Source organism: Phanerochaete carnosa (genome assembly GCF_000300595.1).
Source record: "Phanerochaete carnosa HHB-10118-sp unplaced genomic scaffold PHACAscaffold_2, whole genome shotgun sequence".
Lineage (NCBI taxonomy): Eukaryota > Fungi > Basidiomycota > Agaricomycetes > Polyporales > Phanerochaetaceae > Phanerochaete > Phanerochaete carnosa.
Window position 1 is genome coordinate 930,536 of NW_006767629.1, and position 18,554 is coordinate 949,089.

General features: G+C 49.3%; 6 protein-coding genes across 6 annotated transcripts; 5 read left to right on the forward strand and 1 right to left on the reverse strand.

Moving 5' to 3' along the window:
* Positions 1-3,552: 3,552 nt before the first annotated feature.
* On the forward strand, positions 3,553-3,996 carry PHACADRAFT_86130 (uncharacterized protein; the record flags this gene model as incomplete). The annotated part of the gene is given in 3 exon segments (XM_007391514.1): positions 3,553-3,693; positions 3,706-3,771; positions 3,856-3,996. Coding segments are annotated over 3 exon segments (348 nt in total), but the record flags the coding sequence as incomplete, so codon positions are not given.
* A 1,672-nt stretch (positions 3,997-5,668) lies between these two features.
* On the reverse strand, positions 5,669-7,579 carry PHACADRAFT_249143 (uncharacterized protein). The gene is made up of 3 exons (XM_007391515.1): positions 6,750-7,579; positions 5,959-6,698; positions 5,669-5,906 (listed from the first exon to the last, which is right to left on the reverse strand). Exons 1-3 carry the CDS (start codon positions 7,498-7,500, stop codon positions 5,709-5,711), a joined length of 1,689 nt encoding a protein of 562 aa, XP_007391577.1. The 5' UTR covers positions 7,501-7,579; the 3' UTR covers positions 5,669-5,708.
* Positions 7,580-7,798: 219 nt separating this feature from the next.
* PHACADRAFT_249145 (uncharacterized protein) lies at positions 7,799-8,562 on the forward strand. The gene is made up of 2 exons (XM_007391516.1): positions 7,799-8,259; positions 8,311-8,562. Exons 1-2 carry the CDS (start codon positions 7,809-7,811, stop codon positions 8,454-8,456), a joined length of 597 nt encoding a protein of 198 aa, XP_007391578.1. The 5' UTR covers positions 7,799-7,808; the 3' UTR covers positions 8,457-8,562.
* Positions 8,563-8,905: 343 nt separating this feature from the next.
* PHACADRAFT_249147 (uncharacterized protein) lies at positions 8,906-13,061 on the forward strand. Its single transcript, XM_007391517.1, has 17 exons — positions 8,906-8,948; positions 9,017-9,304; positions 9,355-9,402; positions 9,452-9,941; positions 9,992-10,107; positions 10,162-10,417; positions 10,473-10,885; positions 10,939-11,034; positions 11,094-11,203; positions 11,254-11,295; positions 11,346-11,559; positions 11,612-11,732; positions 11,782-11,873; positions 11,938-12,040; positions 12,096-12,273; positions 12,323-12,594; positions 12,647-13,061. Exons 2-17 carry the CDS (start codon positions 9,074-9,076, stop codon positions 13,039-13,041), a joined length of 3,177 nt encoding a protein of 1,058 aa, XP_007391579.1. The 5' UTR covers positions 8,906-8,948; positions 9,017-9,073; the 3' UTR covers positions 13,042-13,061.
* Positions 13,062-14,423: 1,362 nt separating this feature from the next.
* Positions 14,424-17,391, forward strand: PHACADRAFT_249148 (glycoside hydrolase family 5 protein). Its single transcript, XM_007391518.1, has 9 exons — positions 14,424-14,962; positions 15,015-15,116; positions 15,170-15,348; positions 15,400-15,806; positions 15,879-15,912; positions 15,969-16,055; positions 16,121-16,150; positions 16,206-16,337; positions 16,398-17,391. Exons 1-9 carry the CDS (start codon positions 14,464-14,466, stop codon positions 17,052-17,054), a joined length of 2,127 nt encoding a protein of 708 aa, XP_007391580.1. The 5' UTR covers positions 14,424-14,463; the 3' UTR covers positions 17,055-17,391.
* A 69-nt stretch (positions 17,392-17,460) lies between these two features.
* Positions 17,461-18,466, forward strand: PHACADRAFT_191302 (uncharacterized protein; the record flags this gene model as incomplete). Its single annotated transcript, XM_007391519.1, has 7 exons — positions 17,461-17,512; positions 17,564-17,614; positions 17,675-17,843; positions 17,903-17,978; positions 18,044-18,190; positions 18,247-18,297; positions 18,362-18,466. The coding sequence occupies 7 exons, from the start codon at positions 17,461-17,463 to the stop codon at positions 18,464-18,466; spliced, it is 651 nt and encodes a 216-aa protein (XP_007391581.1).
* Between the last annotated feature and the right edge of the window lie 88 nt (positions 18,467-18,554).

An 18,554-nucleotide genomic window follows, 5' to 3' on the forward strand; every position in this document is an offset into this window, starting at 1 on the left:
TAGCATGAAAATGTGAATATAAAATAGTAAACAATGTAGCCACTTTTAAGTTCACAATCCATTGTGCAACACTGTGCACTAAGCTTTAAAGCCAATAGTCAGCATTTTATTACTGAACCATAGTCTTGAACCATTCTCATACTAAGTACACAGTTAGTATATATATAGAAGACCCCATGCTACATGGTATGGATGGACAAAAATATGTGAGGAAGAGTAGAAGTGATGAAGAGGGCAGAACGTGCTGTGGCGCCTATTGGGCGCTTATTCTGGCATTTTCTCGTGCTTTGTTCCTTCCAAATCATTTCTTTAAACAATTAATTTGGTATATCTTGTTTTATATTCCGCAATCTCTCAACATGATCTATCTGATGGTATAACAATCATTTAGATGTTGTGCCTTTTGAGAATGGTCTATCTGTGAAATTTGTCTAAGTCTCCAGCTCAAGTACAAAACACAGCGCTGAAGAGCCAAAATAGGTTCCTATATGTTCAAACAGCTATTATCATGTAGACCTATGTAACAGGTATGTAGAGGCCAAGTTTCATGTTAATAGCTCAAATATTGACAGCTACAGAGAGTTAGGCAGATTTTGGTCTGAAAGTGAACTGACTCCCAAATAGTGTTGCCACAGCTTGACTGCTTAGCCGCTAGTCATTGCAGTCAAGCCATGTGGCAGCCAAGCCAAGTTGCTGATTGACTCTTGGCTGTTACGCAGCTTAGCTTTGGCTTGGCGTGACTTGGAGGTGGCTTGCAGTCAGGTCCAGTTATCTCAAAAAGGAAAATGCTGCATCACCTTGCTTGTCACTATGCCTCCTCACAACCATGGAAAGAAGAGAGCTGCCAAGACTCCTCAGAAGACACCTAGGAGGCAAAAGGTGGCCTCTAAGCATGTTGAGTTTAACAACGGAGCTATTATGACCCAGTTTAAACTGTCTGGTGCGCTTTTTTTAAGCTTTTGTGCAGTTTGATGTTGTCTGCTGATAACATCTTGAATTCTGTAGATGATTTCTCATCTGAGGATGCTGTCCAAGATTCTCCAGCAAAGAAGAGAGGTGGTAGGAAAGGTCTAGGGGTTCAGGACGTTGCTGAAGAAGAGGTGCTCATGGCATTCATATTGCCCCGAAGAGGTCGTGCCAATCACCAGCACAATTCAAGTGGAGAGAGCTCAATAGACAAGTGCATGATGACCAATACTGCAAATTGCTATGCTTTAATATTTGAATCTTTGTAGATTTGTTCCAGTTGCTAATAGTTGTGAATACATCAACATTGATATTGCAGACGACTCTGAAGACTCACCTATTAGTCTAACGCCAGCTACAGGCTCTTCATGTGATCTCCTGCCTGCTCCTGCCAACTCAACTCGCAAGCCAGCAGGTCCTCCCAATTCATCTGTTGCCGGTCAGCATCAGAAATTGCCTCATGGACCTGCAGGCAATAGACAAGGCAAGCAAGCTAAGGATGTCTGGCCCTTCATCGAGACAGATGAGAATGGACGCAAGAAATGCAAGTTTTGCTTGTATAAATTTCTTTCAGCTATTTCTTTGCACTTATTTCTAAAAAAAACTCGCCAGGTTTATGCATGAACAGAATCCTCATCACCATATGTCCACCTGGACTACTGCAGGCACAGACAACCCCTAAAAGCACTTCTAAGATGCTCATCTTGATGAGTGGATGGAGGCATGTGATAAAGCGCAAGTCAAAATCACAGCGAAGTGTGCTACGGCACAAGTTAAAGCCTGGAGGCAATGTCAATGTGGACAACCAGATGTTGCACAAGCGGATAACAGCCAGCCACAGTTCACTAAGAAGCTATTTGTGGATTACATTACTGAGTGGATTGTTGCTGATGATCAGGTGTGCTTTAAATTTACATTTTATTGTGCTTTAAATCTGAATAAATATTTGCAGCCTTTACGTGTCATTGAAAATCCACAGCTTTGCAATATCTTTCTTTTGCTTTGCTCAGAGCTGCATAAGAAAGATATTCTGGGTGGACCACTATCCAAACACAAGTTGGTGAGGTTTTTGAAGAGTATCTCAAAGAGCTTAGCCAGAATATGAAGGTAAGTGGCAAAAAAATTACAAAAGAAATCTGCTCTAATTCCCAATTATAGAATGCAGTTGGCAGTATATCCTTCACAATGAATATGTAGACTGACCCATTCTTATCGCCATACATGGTGGTTACTGCACATTGGCTGCAGCTTGTTCTTGAAGATCATAGTAATGAACTTCAGCCACAGCTTCGACTTTGTGCAGATCTTATCGGCTTTCACCATGTTCTCTCCAAACACACTGGTGAGCATCTTGCAGCTGCATTCCTTTATATCCTGAACCATATCAAGATCACGAACAAGGTACAGCCATTTTAACAACTTAAAATGATTAAACCACTTACTGTCCTTTAAAAATATATAGATTGGCTGGGTTACAATGGACAATGCAACAAACAAGGACACCTGCATGGAGGCTCTTGAGCAAACCTTGCAAAAGCATGGAATTGCTTTTGACAAGCTTCAACGTTGCATTCTGTGTGTATATTTCAATAAATCAACTGCAGTTTATTGCTCAAAATAATTGTAGCTGCTTTTCACACATTGTCAACTTAGCATGTCAAAGTGATCTTAGTGCTATAACTGAACTTGAGTATGTCAAGGAAACGTCGCAAGATTTTGAGCCAGAAAAGTTTTTGCCATGCAATTTTTTGATGCAGTCAAATGTGACTCTATCACAACTTTACATTCTCTCATTAGAGCAGTAAGTTTAATTTAATCTATACAAGATAGTGATTTGCTTTACCTCAATGTATAGATTTGTGCATCTGTGCTGCGTCATCAGCATTTTATGCAGATTTTAGTCAACATGGATATGGCCATTTTGCAGCTTCTCAAAGATGTTAAAATATGGTGGTCATCAACATATCTCATAATAGATTGGGCTATTCTACTTTGCGAGGTAACAATTTATTCTGGCATACTATTATTTATTTATAGGTAATTGAACAATTTCTCTATGGTTTAGAGTTTGCAGAACTTTGCAAGTATAGCATGAACAATGAAGAGTGGAAAGCTTTGGAAGTATTCCACAAGATCCTTTAGGTAAGTTTAGTTTTCTTTATTTATCCAAGTAATGAATTAAACATGAATAGATTCCACATTTGTTTCAGCAGCTTTTATCTTCAGAATCTATGCCAACACTCATTAGTGTTTTACCTGCATTTGAAGCCATGAAGCCACGCTGGCAGGAGCAACAGGCAAAAGTATCCAATGCAGCTGAAATTATTCAGCAAGGTCTGAACAAGCTTGAAGGCTATCGTGATTGCAACCACAGCTGTAATGCATATACTTTGGCCACTGGTAAGCACAGCTTTAAAGCTGCTAAAATTTGAAGCTAAGTTTATTAGTCATCAATTCTGCATGTAAGCTGGAGTGGTTTGAGCAAAATACTTTACCAGCAGAAGTGGCCACAGCAAAGAATCTATTTTTAGCTGAGGTGTGCTTTTACTCATATTTTAATCTTCATTTCTCTTTATATTAACATTGATTTTACAGATGCACAAGTATAAATCCAAGATGGCTTCTTTGGCTTCAGCTCCAGCAGCTGCAGTGATTCAAACACAGCAGCAAAAGGCCTACGTCATTTTATTCAAGAATAAAGGAAATGGTCCATTAACTGAGTGTTCAGTAGAGTAAGAGTGGTATGCATATATTGCAGAGCCCACAGATGGATTTTTGAATGCTATCACATACTGGAAGATGAGTGTACACTTACTGAAACTTGTGCCATAAATTTTCTCTCCATTTTTCTCCATTTTTTCGAAATATTAATTTATCTTCACATTTTAGGCATCTCAAACCAGGTTTCCAACCATCTATGCCATTGCAATGGATATTCCGCCTATCCAAGCCTCTGCTGTGCCCTGTGAACGTGTCTTCTCATCTGGAAAGATAACAGTCACAGACCGGTGTAATAAAATTGGTGGATAACTCATGGAAGCACTGTAAATTCTCAAGTTCAGGTTCAAACAAGGCCATTCTCTGTCTTTCACACATGGTTTGAACATCGGAGAGGAGCTTAAGAACTTGAAGAGCTGTGCAGAAGAGTCTCCAGAGGAGATCAGTTCATATTTAGCATCACTCAAGTAGGACAAGCAATGTTACGATGAATTCCACAGTACCAGTGTGAACTACCTTCCTTTTTGGAAGGGACAATTGGCTGCAAGCTGCTGCTCAGCCATAGTCGCTTATAGTCGTGGCTGCACTGCAGCTTGGCTTGACTCGGCTGATTCTAAAAAGGAAAAGCCATCCAAAGTCAAGTCACAGCCAAGCCACACCAAGCCATGGCAACACTACTCTCAAAGTGCTACTTCCAACAAAACATTTCTTCATTATATTCAGAAATTATAACTGTGACAACAAATCTGTTGTTGATACTGCCAGTCACCTAACATCAAGCATCACATGAAACACACCTGCATTAAAGCTTATGCTGTTCACAAGCAATTTGAAGCAGGTCTAATCAAACTCATTAGAATTCCTAGTGTCGACAATCTGGCTGATATTCTCACAAAGCCTTTACTAGCTGAAGTACACAGTCATCACACCCAGTCTCTTGGCCTTGTTCTGTATCACCTCACCAAAAGGGAGTGTTAAAGCACCTAGTAGCTCTAGCTTGGCATTCTGCCTGGCATGGACTTAAGATGGACATCTTATTGTAGGCACGTGTTAATATGTAGATAGTAATTGGATGATCAGTATATAGTGCTCCCACACACAGACTTTTTTATGGTAAACTTCTCCATTCTAGCAGACTTCTAATTTTGATCCTTTAACATATATAAGGACTCCTCCCCACATTCCCACTCTGCATGCTCTTTCTCTTTGCACTTAGAGTAAGTCTCCTTTCGTCGCCCTTGCATTATGTAGTATACTTACCAACCCCTATCTAGCTAACACTGTGTGTAATAAGTATATAGCTATGCAGCATGCTCTTTTCTTTCACACTCAGACTAACACTGTGTGTATTAGACCATACCCATGTGCCCATCACCAGTTTGCACTCATGCAGCTGCAGATAGTCGTTACATGACAATAAAACATGAACACAATATCTATATAGCATTACATGTGTTTGTGGCAATCTGATGTAGTGCAACATGGTCACCAGTGCTACATTTTGGATATTTTGTGCTACAACAATTTCTGACTAAGGCTAAAGAGCCAGAACAGATCTCTATATGATTAAACAAATTTTCACACATAGATCTATACTAGAGCCATATGTGACCCAGATTTTAGATCAATACCTTAAGTATAGCAAGCTGCAGAGCAAGGGGCAGATCTGCATTAGAAAGTAAACTGACTTCCAAAGTGCTACTTCTGATAAAGTGTCTTTTTATTACATTCAGAAATTGCAAACATTACACTTGTGACAAAAAGGAACCACTGTGGCATGTAAGGGGAGTATCTTGCAATGAAGTGGAAAACCAATTCCAAAGGAGAACTGGAACCTTGTGGGACATTTCAGACACTCTAACATCTGAAGACACCTACAGTGGGCAGACTGCATAGGATATTCTCAGAAAATTAGTTCTTTTTCCACCAATTTAGGCCCAGTTTCCTCAAAGTCTTTACCATGTTGTGCTATGTGGTTTCTCTGATTACACCCTTTTACAGACAAGGAAGTCTGGTTTGTAACTTTACTTCTTAACCTGGTACTCTTCCCAGCCAACCTCACCCAGCTTCTCAACCTTTCCCACAACCTCTGTTTCAAGGTCTTTCAAATATCTCTCCATGGCTTGAATCAAATTTGGCTGTGCAATGGCCAGTATGCGTACTGCAAGCAATCCTGCATTGGTGCCGCTGTTAATGGCAACAGTGGCGACGGGGATGCCCCTCTGAGAGCTTGGTTAATAGCATGAATGTGAGGGGAGACAATAAGACACTCACGGGCATCTGCACAATGCTGTGCAAGGAATCCACGCCGTCCAGCGAGCTTCCTTTGACAGGAACGCCAATGACAGGTAACGCAGTCATCGCAGCGACCATGCCAGGGAGGTGTGCGGCGCCGCCAGCGCCAGCGATAATCACTTTTAAGCCCCTCGATGACGCCGAGCGCGCATACTCTACCATACGATCCGGGGTGCGGTGCGCTGACACGATCGTCAGTTCGTATGGGATATTGAACTTGTCGAGCATCTGCGCGGCAGGGAGCATGACGGGCAAGTCCGAATCTGAGCCCATGATAACGCCAACGAGTGGGTGTGTATGTGAATAACCCTTAGCGGGTTCGGGCGGTGCGTATAGGTCGATCTCGCGCTGGTCCTTCGGGCCAGGAAGGTGATCGAGAAGGATACGTAGGCGGGCACGAAGTTCGGCGTCCGAGTCTGCAACAACAGTGACATGGCCCATCTTGCGGCCCTTGCGGCATTCGCCTTTACCGTAGAGATGAACGCTTGCGCCAGGGACAGTCAAAGCGAAACTTGCGAATGACTTGACCTCTTCAAGATCGCTAGATGCGCCAATGACGTTGAGCATGGCCGCAGAAGGAACCTTCATTGCAGTAGATCCGAGGGGAAGAGAAAGGATGGCGCGGAGGTGGTTCTCGAACTGTGATGTCTCGCAAGCTTCGATGGTGTAATGCCCCGAATTGTGAGGACGTGGCGCAATTTCATTGAGATACATGCTACCTGTCGAACAATATTAGACATTGATACGAGCTAAGCGCAAGCAACACATACCATCTTTGAGCAGAAACATCTCTACGCCAAAGATCCCGGCACCCTCGAACGATTTGACTGCTGCCTCGGCAACTGCTCGAGCACGATCGGCGATAACTGGATCCTTATGACGCAGGGGGGCAAACACCAAGTGGCAAATGTTGTCCTTGTGGATGGTCTCGACAGCGGGGTAAGAGCGAACTTCGCCAGTGGTGGAGCGAGCAACCATGACAGCAATTTCTGCCTCGAAAGGCACCCACTTCTCGCAATAAAGCGGACGATTCTTGAGCACTGCCAACGCTTCAGCAATCTGGGACTGATTCCGGATGACGAAGTTGCCGCGACCGTCATATGCGAGAGTACGACTCTTGACCATGAGAGGGAGCCCGACCTTTTGCATAGCGTCCTCTAATGACTCTTTCGTGGATTCGATTTGCAGGAAGGTCGAGACAGGCAAGCCATGTGAACGCAGATGCTTCTTCTGTACAAACTTGTCTTGAATGATCCTGATAGTTGACGGACTGGGGTGCACTCCAAGTGGAAGGCTTGGTTCAACTTTCTCAAGTACGTCGGCATTGACGTGCTCGATTTCAATCGTCAGGACATCGACCTTCTGCGCAAGCTCGCGTATCTTGGTGGGATCGGAGAATGCACCATTGATATGCGCTTTGTCAGCCGATTTGGGAGCGAAGACTTGCTTTGCGGGACTATGTTCGCCAACGTCCAGAAATATCATATCAATATCAAGGAGAGATGCCGGAACAGCAAGCATGCGGCCCAGCTGCCCGCCGCCTAAGGTGCAGAATCATTAGCGCCACTAGTGCAAGCTGGTTAGATTAGTGTCGCCGATTCTGCATTTTTGTGTGAGGACTGTTTGGCATGCAAATATCAAGAGATAAAACCCACTCTCACCTAGCACCCCGACAGTTTTGTTCGCCATTTCTCGTGATGTTGAGGAAAGAGAGAGATGAAGGTCTGAGATGAAGTCACGGGCAAAACTTGGGGACCATCCGGCAAATGCCGCGGTTAGCGTTTTAATAAGCGCTCATTGGCCAACGCCTCACCTTATCCCAACGGAACATGGCCCCTCCAAACACCAATGTGCAACCTAGAAAACGCGCTCGGAAGCGCAAAAGACGTGTTGCCTCGTCGTCAGATCTCAATTCAGATTCCTCCCCGTCTTCAGGGCCTTCTTCCCCAGTCATTACCCGCAAAGTACTTGTCAAGCCCAAAGCTCCTGAGTCTCTCCAAGAAAGCTCCGACTCGCAGGACTCGTCTTCATCCTCGGAGTCTACATTAAGTCGAGTAGCATCGCCTGCTCCCATCACAGGAGGCGACGAAGTAGCTGCGGTACCAGAGGCTCGCCAAAGAGAATGTCCGTCGTCTCCCCCTCCTATCGCGAACTCCCCGCCCGCCTTTCTCCCTCCCGAGGATCCCTCACATAGCGAGGCGGCGCTCCGAACTCGGTTCAAGAAGTTCTGGATGGTTTCAGTTGCTGATGCGTTTAAGAACGATTTAGAAGAGATCAGAAAGGTTCGTCGCAGAGGTTGGCTTTGCGGAGGAAAGAGTTTAATGCCCTTTCAGGAACCATCTATGACGAAGGCACGGCTTGCTGTCCTCATCGACTCTCTTGCCTCCGGAGCGGATATTTTTACCTCTTCCCCGAGGTCTGCCAGCTCTCCAGATGATCAAGTTAACGAGATGGAGGTGATTCTAGGTAGCGAATAAGTCGTTGTGTGGAGTCTCATTGGTTTGTTCTAGTACTAATCATGTACAAATCGGCAGTGCACACTGGTGCACTTCTCTTATGTTATCCGCGCATGCGTACAGCGAGACTATGCCAACTGGATCACCTAAAGAGGGCTTTTCTAGTGCAAAATCCACCCTGACGTCTACGAGTATATCGATCGTGTTTGTAATGAATGGCGAATACTGCTGGTCCTGCTCTGCTGCTCATGTGTCCACGCGCAGCGAGTGTTCCGGAGGTCGCGAAACAAACAGAATCACAAGGTTTGTTGTTCAAGCAAAATCGCAGCTCCAGTAGTTTCCTGTACACGCAGTCCGCAGATAATGTTTTTTATTGCCGAGGCTGGTATCTGGGCGCGTACTTTATCTGATCACGCCAGCATTCACGCCCCAGACCGTGCGACGCGACTTCTCTCATCCTCCAGTGCTAGGGCGAAGTAGCTGAAAAGACACTTCACCAGCATCTGAAGTTCGGTGGGTGCGAATGTATTCATCTCGTCGAATTCGCCATCTGAACTTGAACGGTTTGGATAACGTGTTAGCGTATTAACGGTCAGCTTAGCCGCTGTGTTGAACAAGACACAATCCAGGTGACAGCTATGTCTCACGTCTCGTGGTGTTCAGGTCCAGGATGGCGAACCATTCCTGCGACAGACAGCATGCCAGAGTACTCCGTTTATACGGGACAAGTTCCTAAGCCTGAGCTGGACGATCGAGACTATTGTCTCATCAGGCTGGGCAACGGAATTGTGGGAGCGCTAGTACACGATGCGCAAGCCGACAAGGCTGCAGCGTCCGTCCATATCAACGTTGGGAGTCTGTATGATCCAGTAAGCTCCTTCTCATGCTCAGCTTACTGGTCGCTGAATGCAAGCTCCAGAACGACGTGCCAGGTTTGGCTCACTTCTGTGAGCATATGATCATGAAGGTACAGACACTGCAGAGCACAGGTTCGCGTTTCTAACTGAAGACGCCAGGGATCTGAACCCTACCCTGCCGAGAACGACTGGATCTCGTTTATTGAGTCAAACGGTGGTGTCAAGAACGGCGTGACATCTCCGACGTGGCAAGATTACTACTTTTCAATCAACCCATCCGCGCTCTCGGACGCACTCCCCCGACTCGCGGCATTCTTCTATGGTCCGATCTTCACCGCCAATTTGACTGCGCGAGAGATGTACGCCGTAGACTCAGAAAACAAGCGCAATCTGCAGAAGGATGAACGGCGGATCCTTCAGCTGAGCAAGTCGCTCAGCGTGTCAGGACACCCTTGGACGAAGTTCGGAACCGGAAATGTCGCGAGCCTGACGGATGCGGCGAGAAAGGCCGTTGAAGCTCATGGCGAATCGCCCGACGTACCGGACGGAGATGGTGGACCCGTGGGTAGAGAAGTAAGACGACGGCTGATCGAGTGGTGGCAGCAGCAGTACTGCGCGGGGCGTATGACCCTAGCCGTCGTCGGCAAAGGTAAGAGATTTAGTTGATGTGTTTACACTGTTGGCTGAAAGAATACGCAGAGCCTATCGAGGAACTGACGCAGCTTGTTGTGCTTACATTTTGCAAGGTAGTCAACAGGGAGTTGGATCCTCGACCTGTGCTCACGGAACCTGCCTGGGGTCTTGAACAAATGAGCGTACGTGGTTATGGTTCTTGGCAAAGACCGCACTCTCAGAATGCTACGGTTCAGACCATCATATTTGTCAAGACAGTCAAGGACTATCACTCCTTCCAGTTCTCATTCCAAATTCCGGATCAGTCGCCACTATACCAAACCAAGCCCGCTTCTTTCGCTGCACACTTCCTCGGACATGAGGGGCCTGGAAGCATCTATAACTATCTCAAGGAGAAGGGCTGGCTACTCTCCATCAGCGCCGGTGCCTCTACTGAGAACAGAAGTGTGTCGAGATTTACTATCGCCGGAACTTTGACAAAAGAAGGCTATGGTCAGCTCTTCCTGTGACGTCAGCACCACTTATTGCGCTGATTGCTTTCGCTTAGTCCATTGCCAGGATGTTCTCCTCGCGATCTGCAACTATCTGTCCCTGTTACGCGCAAGCACCTTTGCATCACATCACTTCCACGAGAGAGCGCAGATGGCGACAACATTTTTCCGCTTTGCGGAGAAGTACCAGCCGCATGAGTATGCGCGCAACATTGCGCGGGCGCTGCTACTTCCTCTGCCTCCTGAGCGCATCCTCGATGGCGGCGCGCTCGTTCGCGAGTGGGACGAGCAGGGCGTGCGAGAATTTTTGGCGCTTTTGAGGCCGGAGAACGGGCGAGTGATGCTTATGGCGAAAGAGCATGATCCAGCAGTCCTTGGACTCGGCAATGGCCAGGAGAGGTGGGAGGTAGAGAAGTGGTATGGGACCGAATATATCGTCCAGAGGCTCAACGATGAGTTCCTGGAGAAGGTCCGCATCACCTTATAGTCCTGACGTACCCGATACTAACTTGTGCTGAGTAGGCAAATCGTTCTAACGAAAATGCGCAGCTCTTTTTGCCAGGGCCTAATCCATATATCCCGGAGGACCTGTCGGTCGACAGAAAAGATATCGACAAGGTTTCGGAACTTCTTCACCAGCGAGACTGGGCAAACATTACTGATTAAATCCTGAGCAGCCAGCGCCCGCGCCAGAGAAGATATATGAGACGCCACGGACAATTCTGTGGTACAAGAGGGACGACCAGTTCTGGGCACCCAAAGCGCATGTCCGGCTAACCATTCGATCGTACGTCAAGTCTTCCATGCATCCATTCGTACAACTTAGGGCCTTCGCAGACCCCACGCGTATGCCACGCCCCGGCACGCAGTTCTAACTCGGTATGTACGACCTGCCTGAATACCTTCCAGGCTGACTGAAGCCTGCACAGACTCTTTACTGATCTTGTCGAAGATTCTTTGTCTGAGATCACCTATGACGCGTCACTCGCCGGGTTGTATTACAGCGTTGATAGCGAGAAAGAGGGTCTGTACGTGTCTGTGCGTGGGTACAATGACAAGCTGCCTGTGCTTCTCGGCACCGTCATCGACCGGCTCAAGACTATTAACATCCGCGAAGACCGGCTCAAGGTGTTTTCTGAACAGGTGGGCGTTTTTTTTTCTTCCAGAGAGAATTCGAGTGCTGATCAATTCGTAGCTGGAAAGGTCGTACAAGAACTTCTATCTCGGTCAGCCATCAAACTTATCGCAGTATTATATCTCTGCTGCCCTCGTTGAGCGAACATGGACCCCGCTAGAGAAGCTTGCTGAGCTGCCACGTGAGTCGAAGGTTATATGCACTAGTGTTTAATCCTAATCCTCAAACAGACATCACTTGCGAGAGCGTCGAGCAGCACAAGCGCGACCTCTTGTCGAAGCTGCACTTTGAGGGTCTCATCACCGGTAATATTAAGCAGGAGGTACGCCCCTAGTAATGTATAGCTAGATGTGTGCACGTGCTAATCGTAGTTTTTTTTTTTAAAGCAAGCTACGCAGATTGTCCAGGATGTAGAGAACCGCCTGTGTGACTCCAGAATTCTTTCTCCCTCGGAATGGCATCGTGAGCGTTCTCTGATTCTCCCTTCTGGTGCGTCCGATCTAGTCCGCTACTCTGTTGGACGTTTGCTAGAGCAGCTTTACAGGTGCAGACTATGTCCTGCAGACGAAGTACGCCAATCCGAAGGAGCTGAACTCTGCTTTAACATACTACTGTCACTTTGGAGACGTCGCGGACGATAGGCCACGAGCAACGCTCAAGCTCCTGGTGCACATTATGAAAGAGCCGAGTTTCAGCCAACTACGTACCGTCGAGCAACTTGGGTATGTAGAGCAGACCTTCACTGAAGTCTGTGCTAATCAAGAACGAAAGCTACGTCGTCTTAACATCCATGCGCTCCGCGGTCGGCAGCATGGGTCTCGACATCAAAATCCAGAGCTTGAAGTCGCCAGCACACGTCGAAGAACGTGTAGAGGCCTTCCTTTCATCCTTCCGCGGCGACTTGGTTGGGTTTACACCTGCAAAGTTCGCTGAGCTGAAGAGCGCACTTGTCCTCAAGCTGCTTGAGCGGCCGAAGAACCTCGCGGAGGAGACATCACAGTTCTGGTATCAGATCGAGGGCGGATACTACGACTTCCTGAGGAGTGAGTACTGCACCTCTGTTGCTTCGATGTGAAGGGCTCACAGCTGTGACAGGGGAGGTAGATGCCGCGACTGTCGAGAGTTTGACGTTGGATGAGGTCCTAGCGGCGTACGACGCCTTCGTGCTGCCACAAGCTACTACACGAAGGAAGCTCTCGGCGCACCTCGTCGCAGCGCAGACAGAGAACACTCCACGGAGCACGAGCATGGTTGTCAGCGGCGAGACAGAGGCGAGGTTCAAGGCTGGCTTGGCATGCTCGACAGCAGCGCTGCCTATCGAGCGTGCGGGACATGAGATGCCAGCGCCCCGTCTACGGTTGCCGAGCAGGCTCAGGTCAAATTCCCAAAACCCAAGTCAGAAACCCAAATCTGATACCATCAGCGCTCGGATAACCGCCGTACACCACCAACCTCCGAGTACACTGGCGCCTCTTACTCTGAACATTTGAGTATTTTCAGCATAAATAGTCGATTAATATTGCATGTATACGAGGTTAGAAGTCAAATGAAGCATGTCAATCATCGTTTGCAGGGCAGGCGGTGGGGTGAACAGCGATGGCGGCGTTAGGCGCCCATTTTCCATAGAAGCAGCGCGTCGGGGCTTGGGCCCCCCTTGCCGTCGGAGTCGTTGCAGGTGCGCTTGACCTTGCCCTCCTGTGTAGCTATCTTACTAAATGTATATATTATCAGCTGCTAACCTAGTTATGATCAATATCACCTAGTGAGAACAAGTCATGCCGTACTCGCTAGATTGTGCTACCGACTTAGGGTTAGGTTCTAGATAAGATAATCGAAGCTTTGGGCGCTTGATTACCGCTTCGATAAGTTTGGGTCAGATAATGGTCCTCGGCCCGCTACTACCTTTATTGACCTCAGAGTATACAGATACAGCACCTTACATGTTTTCGTAACATCCAAAAGGCCCAAAAATGCCATACATAACCCAGACTAATGTTTGTGTGCGGAAAGGTGCTCGGGCGCTCATTATGCGGTTGGCCATCAGCTTTGTGATCCGGACTTGGGTTTTGGGGATTTGACCTGAGCCTGCTCGGCAACCGTACCCGTCTATAATGCCACTAGTGGATCGCTTAGCTGTTTTATCCGGCGCTGTGCCAGTTCGGGTGATGTTCATTTTATCTTGCCGCTTCTTGTAACGTTCAAGTAATTATTAAAGGGGCGTGCCTCGATCGCCTGCTTGGACACTCGTGCCTCCTGTGGCGTATCTGTTACGTGCCTTTGAGCTGCCGTAGAGAGCCAGCACACCTGTCAGCCTTGGTGTGAGCACCAACTTCTCTTTGGCACGATCAATTCATGCGAGAGCATTCGAGGCAGTGAACTGGCCTGGGAGCCGCCTGGTGATGTCGAGAGCGCCGCTTGCAGCGATTATCGAGCTAAATCCCATGATGCCGAAGAACAATGAGATATGGGGTGGCTGCAAGGAAGAGCTAACTTTTGATAGGACAGCGGTGCCATTATCTGCAACATTGTACCTCCGAGTAGCTTTCCTATGTCCAACTCCTGGAGCCGTTTTCCCGTTCTCCGCATCTCGATCAGCCACGGAGGCATATCTCAGGCTGGCGCTGTCCCTCATTGTCTCCTGCGTCGATGAACGCGTTACTTTTTTGGCCTCAACTGAGCCCCTCGATGCCTGTTTGCAAGGATGATTTGTTATCTGAAGCGGCCCTGCCGATGCGGCGAGGGATGCCGTATTCAATCAACCCTTTGCATCATGGGAGCGTGGAAGGGGGACATTCTCCTTGCTTCGCACGGCGTCTCCTAGGTCCTTTTCTACCAGGGTTCGTCCCTTGTTTGTGTGTTCCTGCCCCCCCGTCAGGTCCCCCCTCTCCTCCTCGCGCACACTGCTCGCCGCTATGGCCACAGTTGCGAGCGAAGACGCTCCTCACGCTGCCGGCGACTCCGGTGCGCTCCTCTCGCCACCAGACACGGCACGCTTTGGCGATGCTTCGCCGTCGCTACGGGACAGTATGCAGGGCTCGTTTACCGGAGCGATGCCTGCGACACCGGATCTGTCGCGCCCGTTCTTGACCCCAGGCGCGTCCAACGAGAAGATTCTCGGGATTGGAGATCAAGAGGCGCCACCTCCGGCGCGGCGGCGCCGTTGGCCTTTGGTTGCCGCTGCAGTTGCCATTGCCGTAGTCGTCATCGTTCTGGCCGTGGTTCTCCCGGTGACGCTTGTGCACCATCACAAAAAGGGCAGCAGCGCCGCCAGCGCGAGCGGAGGGGCTGCGGCGGCTGGACCTTCGTCTAACCCAGAATCCCCAACTGGTGCAGTCACAGGAGGGAATGGCTCCCTTATTACGACTGAAAACGGCACGACGTTCACCTACATCAACACCTTCGGTGGCACATGTGAGTTCTGTGCGTCGGCACTTGGTTGGTCTCGCTAATCATCGTCTTGTAGGGGTGGATGATCCCAGAGATCCCTTCAACAACAGCGCGCGTGCACAGTCGTTCGTCCCTGCGTTGGACGAAGAGTGGGTATGGGGTCAGGACCTCATTCGCGGTAAACATTGCCCGTCGTCTGCGTATGGTGACATTCGTTTACGCCATCATTAGGCGTTAACCTTGGCGGATGGCTTATTACCGAGCCTTTCATTGTCCCTGCGCTTTACGAGAAGTATCAAAATGCCACGCCACCGGCGGTGGATGAATGGACACTCAGCGAAGCCATGTTGAACGACACAGGGCCTGGCGGAGGTATTCAGCAACTCGAGCAACATTACCAGACCTTCATTGTACGTTCTAGCTGTGCACAAGTAAACGATAATCGCTAATTGGTGCCAAAGACCGAGCAAGATTTCGCCCAGATCGCTGGTGCAGGTCTCAACTGGGTACGCCTGCCCGTTCCGTACTGGGCTGTTGAGACCTGGCCTGGAGAGCCGTTCCTGGCGAAGACCGCCTGGACTTACGCTTTGAAAGCACTCAAGTGGGCACGCAAGTATGGCCTTCGCGTTCTGCTGGAGCTTCATACTGCACCTGGTTCTCAGAACGGCCTGAATCACTCCGGCCGCTTGGGTCCTATCAACTTCCTCAACGGCCCCATGGGTATCGCCAACGCTCAGCGCACCACCGAGTATATTCGTGTCCTCACTGAGTTCATCTCCCAGCCCGAGTATCGCCCTGTCGTCCAGGCATTCGGTCCTATCAATGAGCCTCTCATGGGCATTATTGGACGAGACGTGCTTGATAGCTTGTAAGTTTTCCATTCCTCTTGAGAAACGTTTCTCCTAGGTTTAATATGTCCGCTCTTCCTCCCTTCTTATAGCTACCTAGAAACGTATGAGCTTATGCGCAACATCGTAAGGCCTCTTCTATCTCGGCATCATGCGCGGTTCTCATATCTGTCATACCGCAGACAGGAATCGGCAATGGCCCGTATATCGTGCTTCACGATGGCTTCCTGGGTCTGACTCCATGGAAGGGCTTCATGGAAGGCGCATACGTGAGTTTCCGCTAGTATCCTTCTACTCAAAGATAACGACTGATGGTGCCTCCCATACTCGACAGGGCATGGTTCTTGACACGCACCCCTACGTCGTGAGTTCCCCTCCAACTTCGTGGATGCCACGTGTCCTGATTCCTGTTCCTGTAGGCATTCGGCGGCGGTCTTAACCAGCCCCTCGACTACTGGCCTCCTGCTGCATGCCGCGCCTTCCAGACGAACCAGTCCAACTTCGATTTTGGGCCGACCATTACTGGCGAGTTTAGCGCGGCCGTCAATGATGTGCGTCATATGTGTCATTACGTCATCACCAGGTATCACTGACGCGACTCCTCACTACAGTGCGGCAAGTGGCTCAAGGGCGTCGGCGATAACGCGAGCTACCCAGACTGCGACCCCTGGGATGACTGGCCGACGTGGACAGACGACATGAAGTCGGGCATCAAGTCGTTCGTTATGGCAAGCATGGACGCGATGCACATGCCAGGCTACTTTTTCTGGACCTGGAAGATCGGCAACTCCTCGGTGACGGGAATCCCCACCTCACCAATGTGGTCATACCAGCTCGGCCTCGCGAACGGCTGGATGCCGACTGACCCGCGTGACGCTGTCGGCACCTGTGACACCCTGGGTGTGCAGTTCAACCAACCCTTCCCAGGCGACTACCCTAGCTGGCAGACTGGTGGCTCCGGCGCGGGGGACATCTTCCCGAACGCGACCGTGTCGATCGAAGCGTATCCGCCAACGCTCTCCAATGCAGGCAGCGCAAACCCGACGCTCCTTCCACACTACACCGATGTCTCGGCGAATCCGACGCTTCCGCCCGCGACATTCAGCGGTGCTACAACTAGTGGCGGAGACGGCTGGGCGGACCCGCAGGACACTGCGCTTGCACCTGCGCCCGTTCCAGGATGCTCGTATCCTGATGCCTGGCTTGCACCCAACACCGCGACCTCCTTCGTCTGTGGTGTGGCCGCTATTGCGACACCGACTGCTTGAAAATAGAGGATATTCTTATGGATCCTTTCCCCACGCTTGATTAAGCTTAGTTATCACGACACGGACTCGGACTTGACGTATGAATCTTGGATAAGTTGCCCCTCTCGATGTATACTCCCCCACCATGTCCTCCGCTCTTCCTCTCGCCCTATCGTTCGCGTGCACATCCTTTTATACACACGCCATCTCGAACTTTGTCAGCCTATCCATACTAGCTCATAGACACTACTCAAGGCACGGAAATCATATCGACTGTTATTACTGTGTGCGTTTCTGTTTAGTGTCTGTACCCTTAGCCTGTGATTTGTATGGGTACTTAGTACCCTGGTACTCACGCCCACACCACACCATGATGAACCGTGTAAGATGACTGATAAACAGGGCTAGTCTGACGATAAACGCGTTCATGTCCACAGCAGTGATGAGCATACATGTACAACGAATACACAAGCCCTCCGGTGCGTACTTGAACGCATATTGTAGGTTCGTTATTATACTGGTATGGCCAGAGAAAGAGCTCGCAAATTGCGTCGTGGTGCTTGACGCCGCCTTCCACCACAGTATGCCCCACAGACGTCGCCTATTACGCCTGCTGGCGAGCTGATTATGACTATGACTAGAGCTCTACCTGAGCGCAGTAGGCGGCGACCAGTCCCTTATCGCCCCTCTCGTGCGTGCGCACGTCAACGCCGCGGTCGTGGGCGGAGAGCTCTGGGCGGCCACGCTGCCCGAAGCCGGCATTGTGGGTGTGGCACTCTGGTTCGGACCTGGCAGCACGTTCCTTGGGACGTATGTATCGAATACCTCTGTCCATGACGCAAGATACTGACAAGCTAAAATACGCGAAGGGCGGAGCAGAGACAGATGGGCTGGGACGACATCATGGCTCGTATTCCGGCAGAGAACATCCAGTGGTGGGACACCGTACGCACCTTGTCTCGTATGGCGCAGAGGGGACCGCTAATTACAGGACCCGCGTTGCTAAACAGTACTTTGCCACGCTTGACGAGATTTCTGGCCGCGTCCTGGGAGCGGGCATCAAGCGGGATGCGTATCAGTTGTACGTTCTTGGTACGCATCCCGAGTATCAACGGAAAGGCGTGGCCACTGCGCTCCAGAAAGAGGTGGAGGCTATCGTGAGCACAGGTCAGATTCTCTTGAGCATGGCATGTTCATTTACCGTTTCCCTCAGACTAGAGAGCGCGGCATAGCCCTTGTGGTTGAGACGACGGGTGCACAGAATGTAAGTCCTCTTGCACCATGATATATGACATGCTTCATGAGGGAGGTATTCCCTTCTTCTGTAGGTGTCAGTATACGAGAGGCTTGGTTACCGGACGATGGGCAGCGGAAAGTACGTCCGGGCTAATGGCCAACCAGGAGAGCTGTTTGTTTTCCTCAAAAATCCATAATCAATAGTGCTGAAGTATCGCCTCACTGTTCATTCATGAGTGCTCTTCATATGGCGTCCTCACGGCATCTTAATGCCGGAGATGAGTA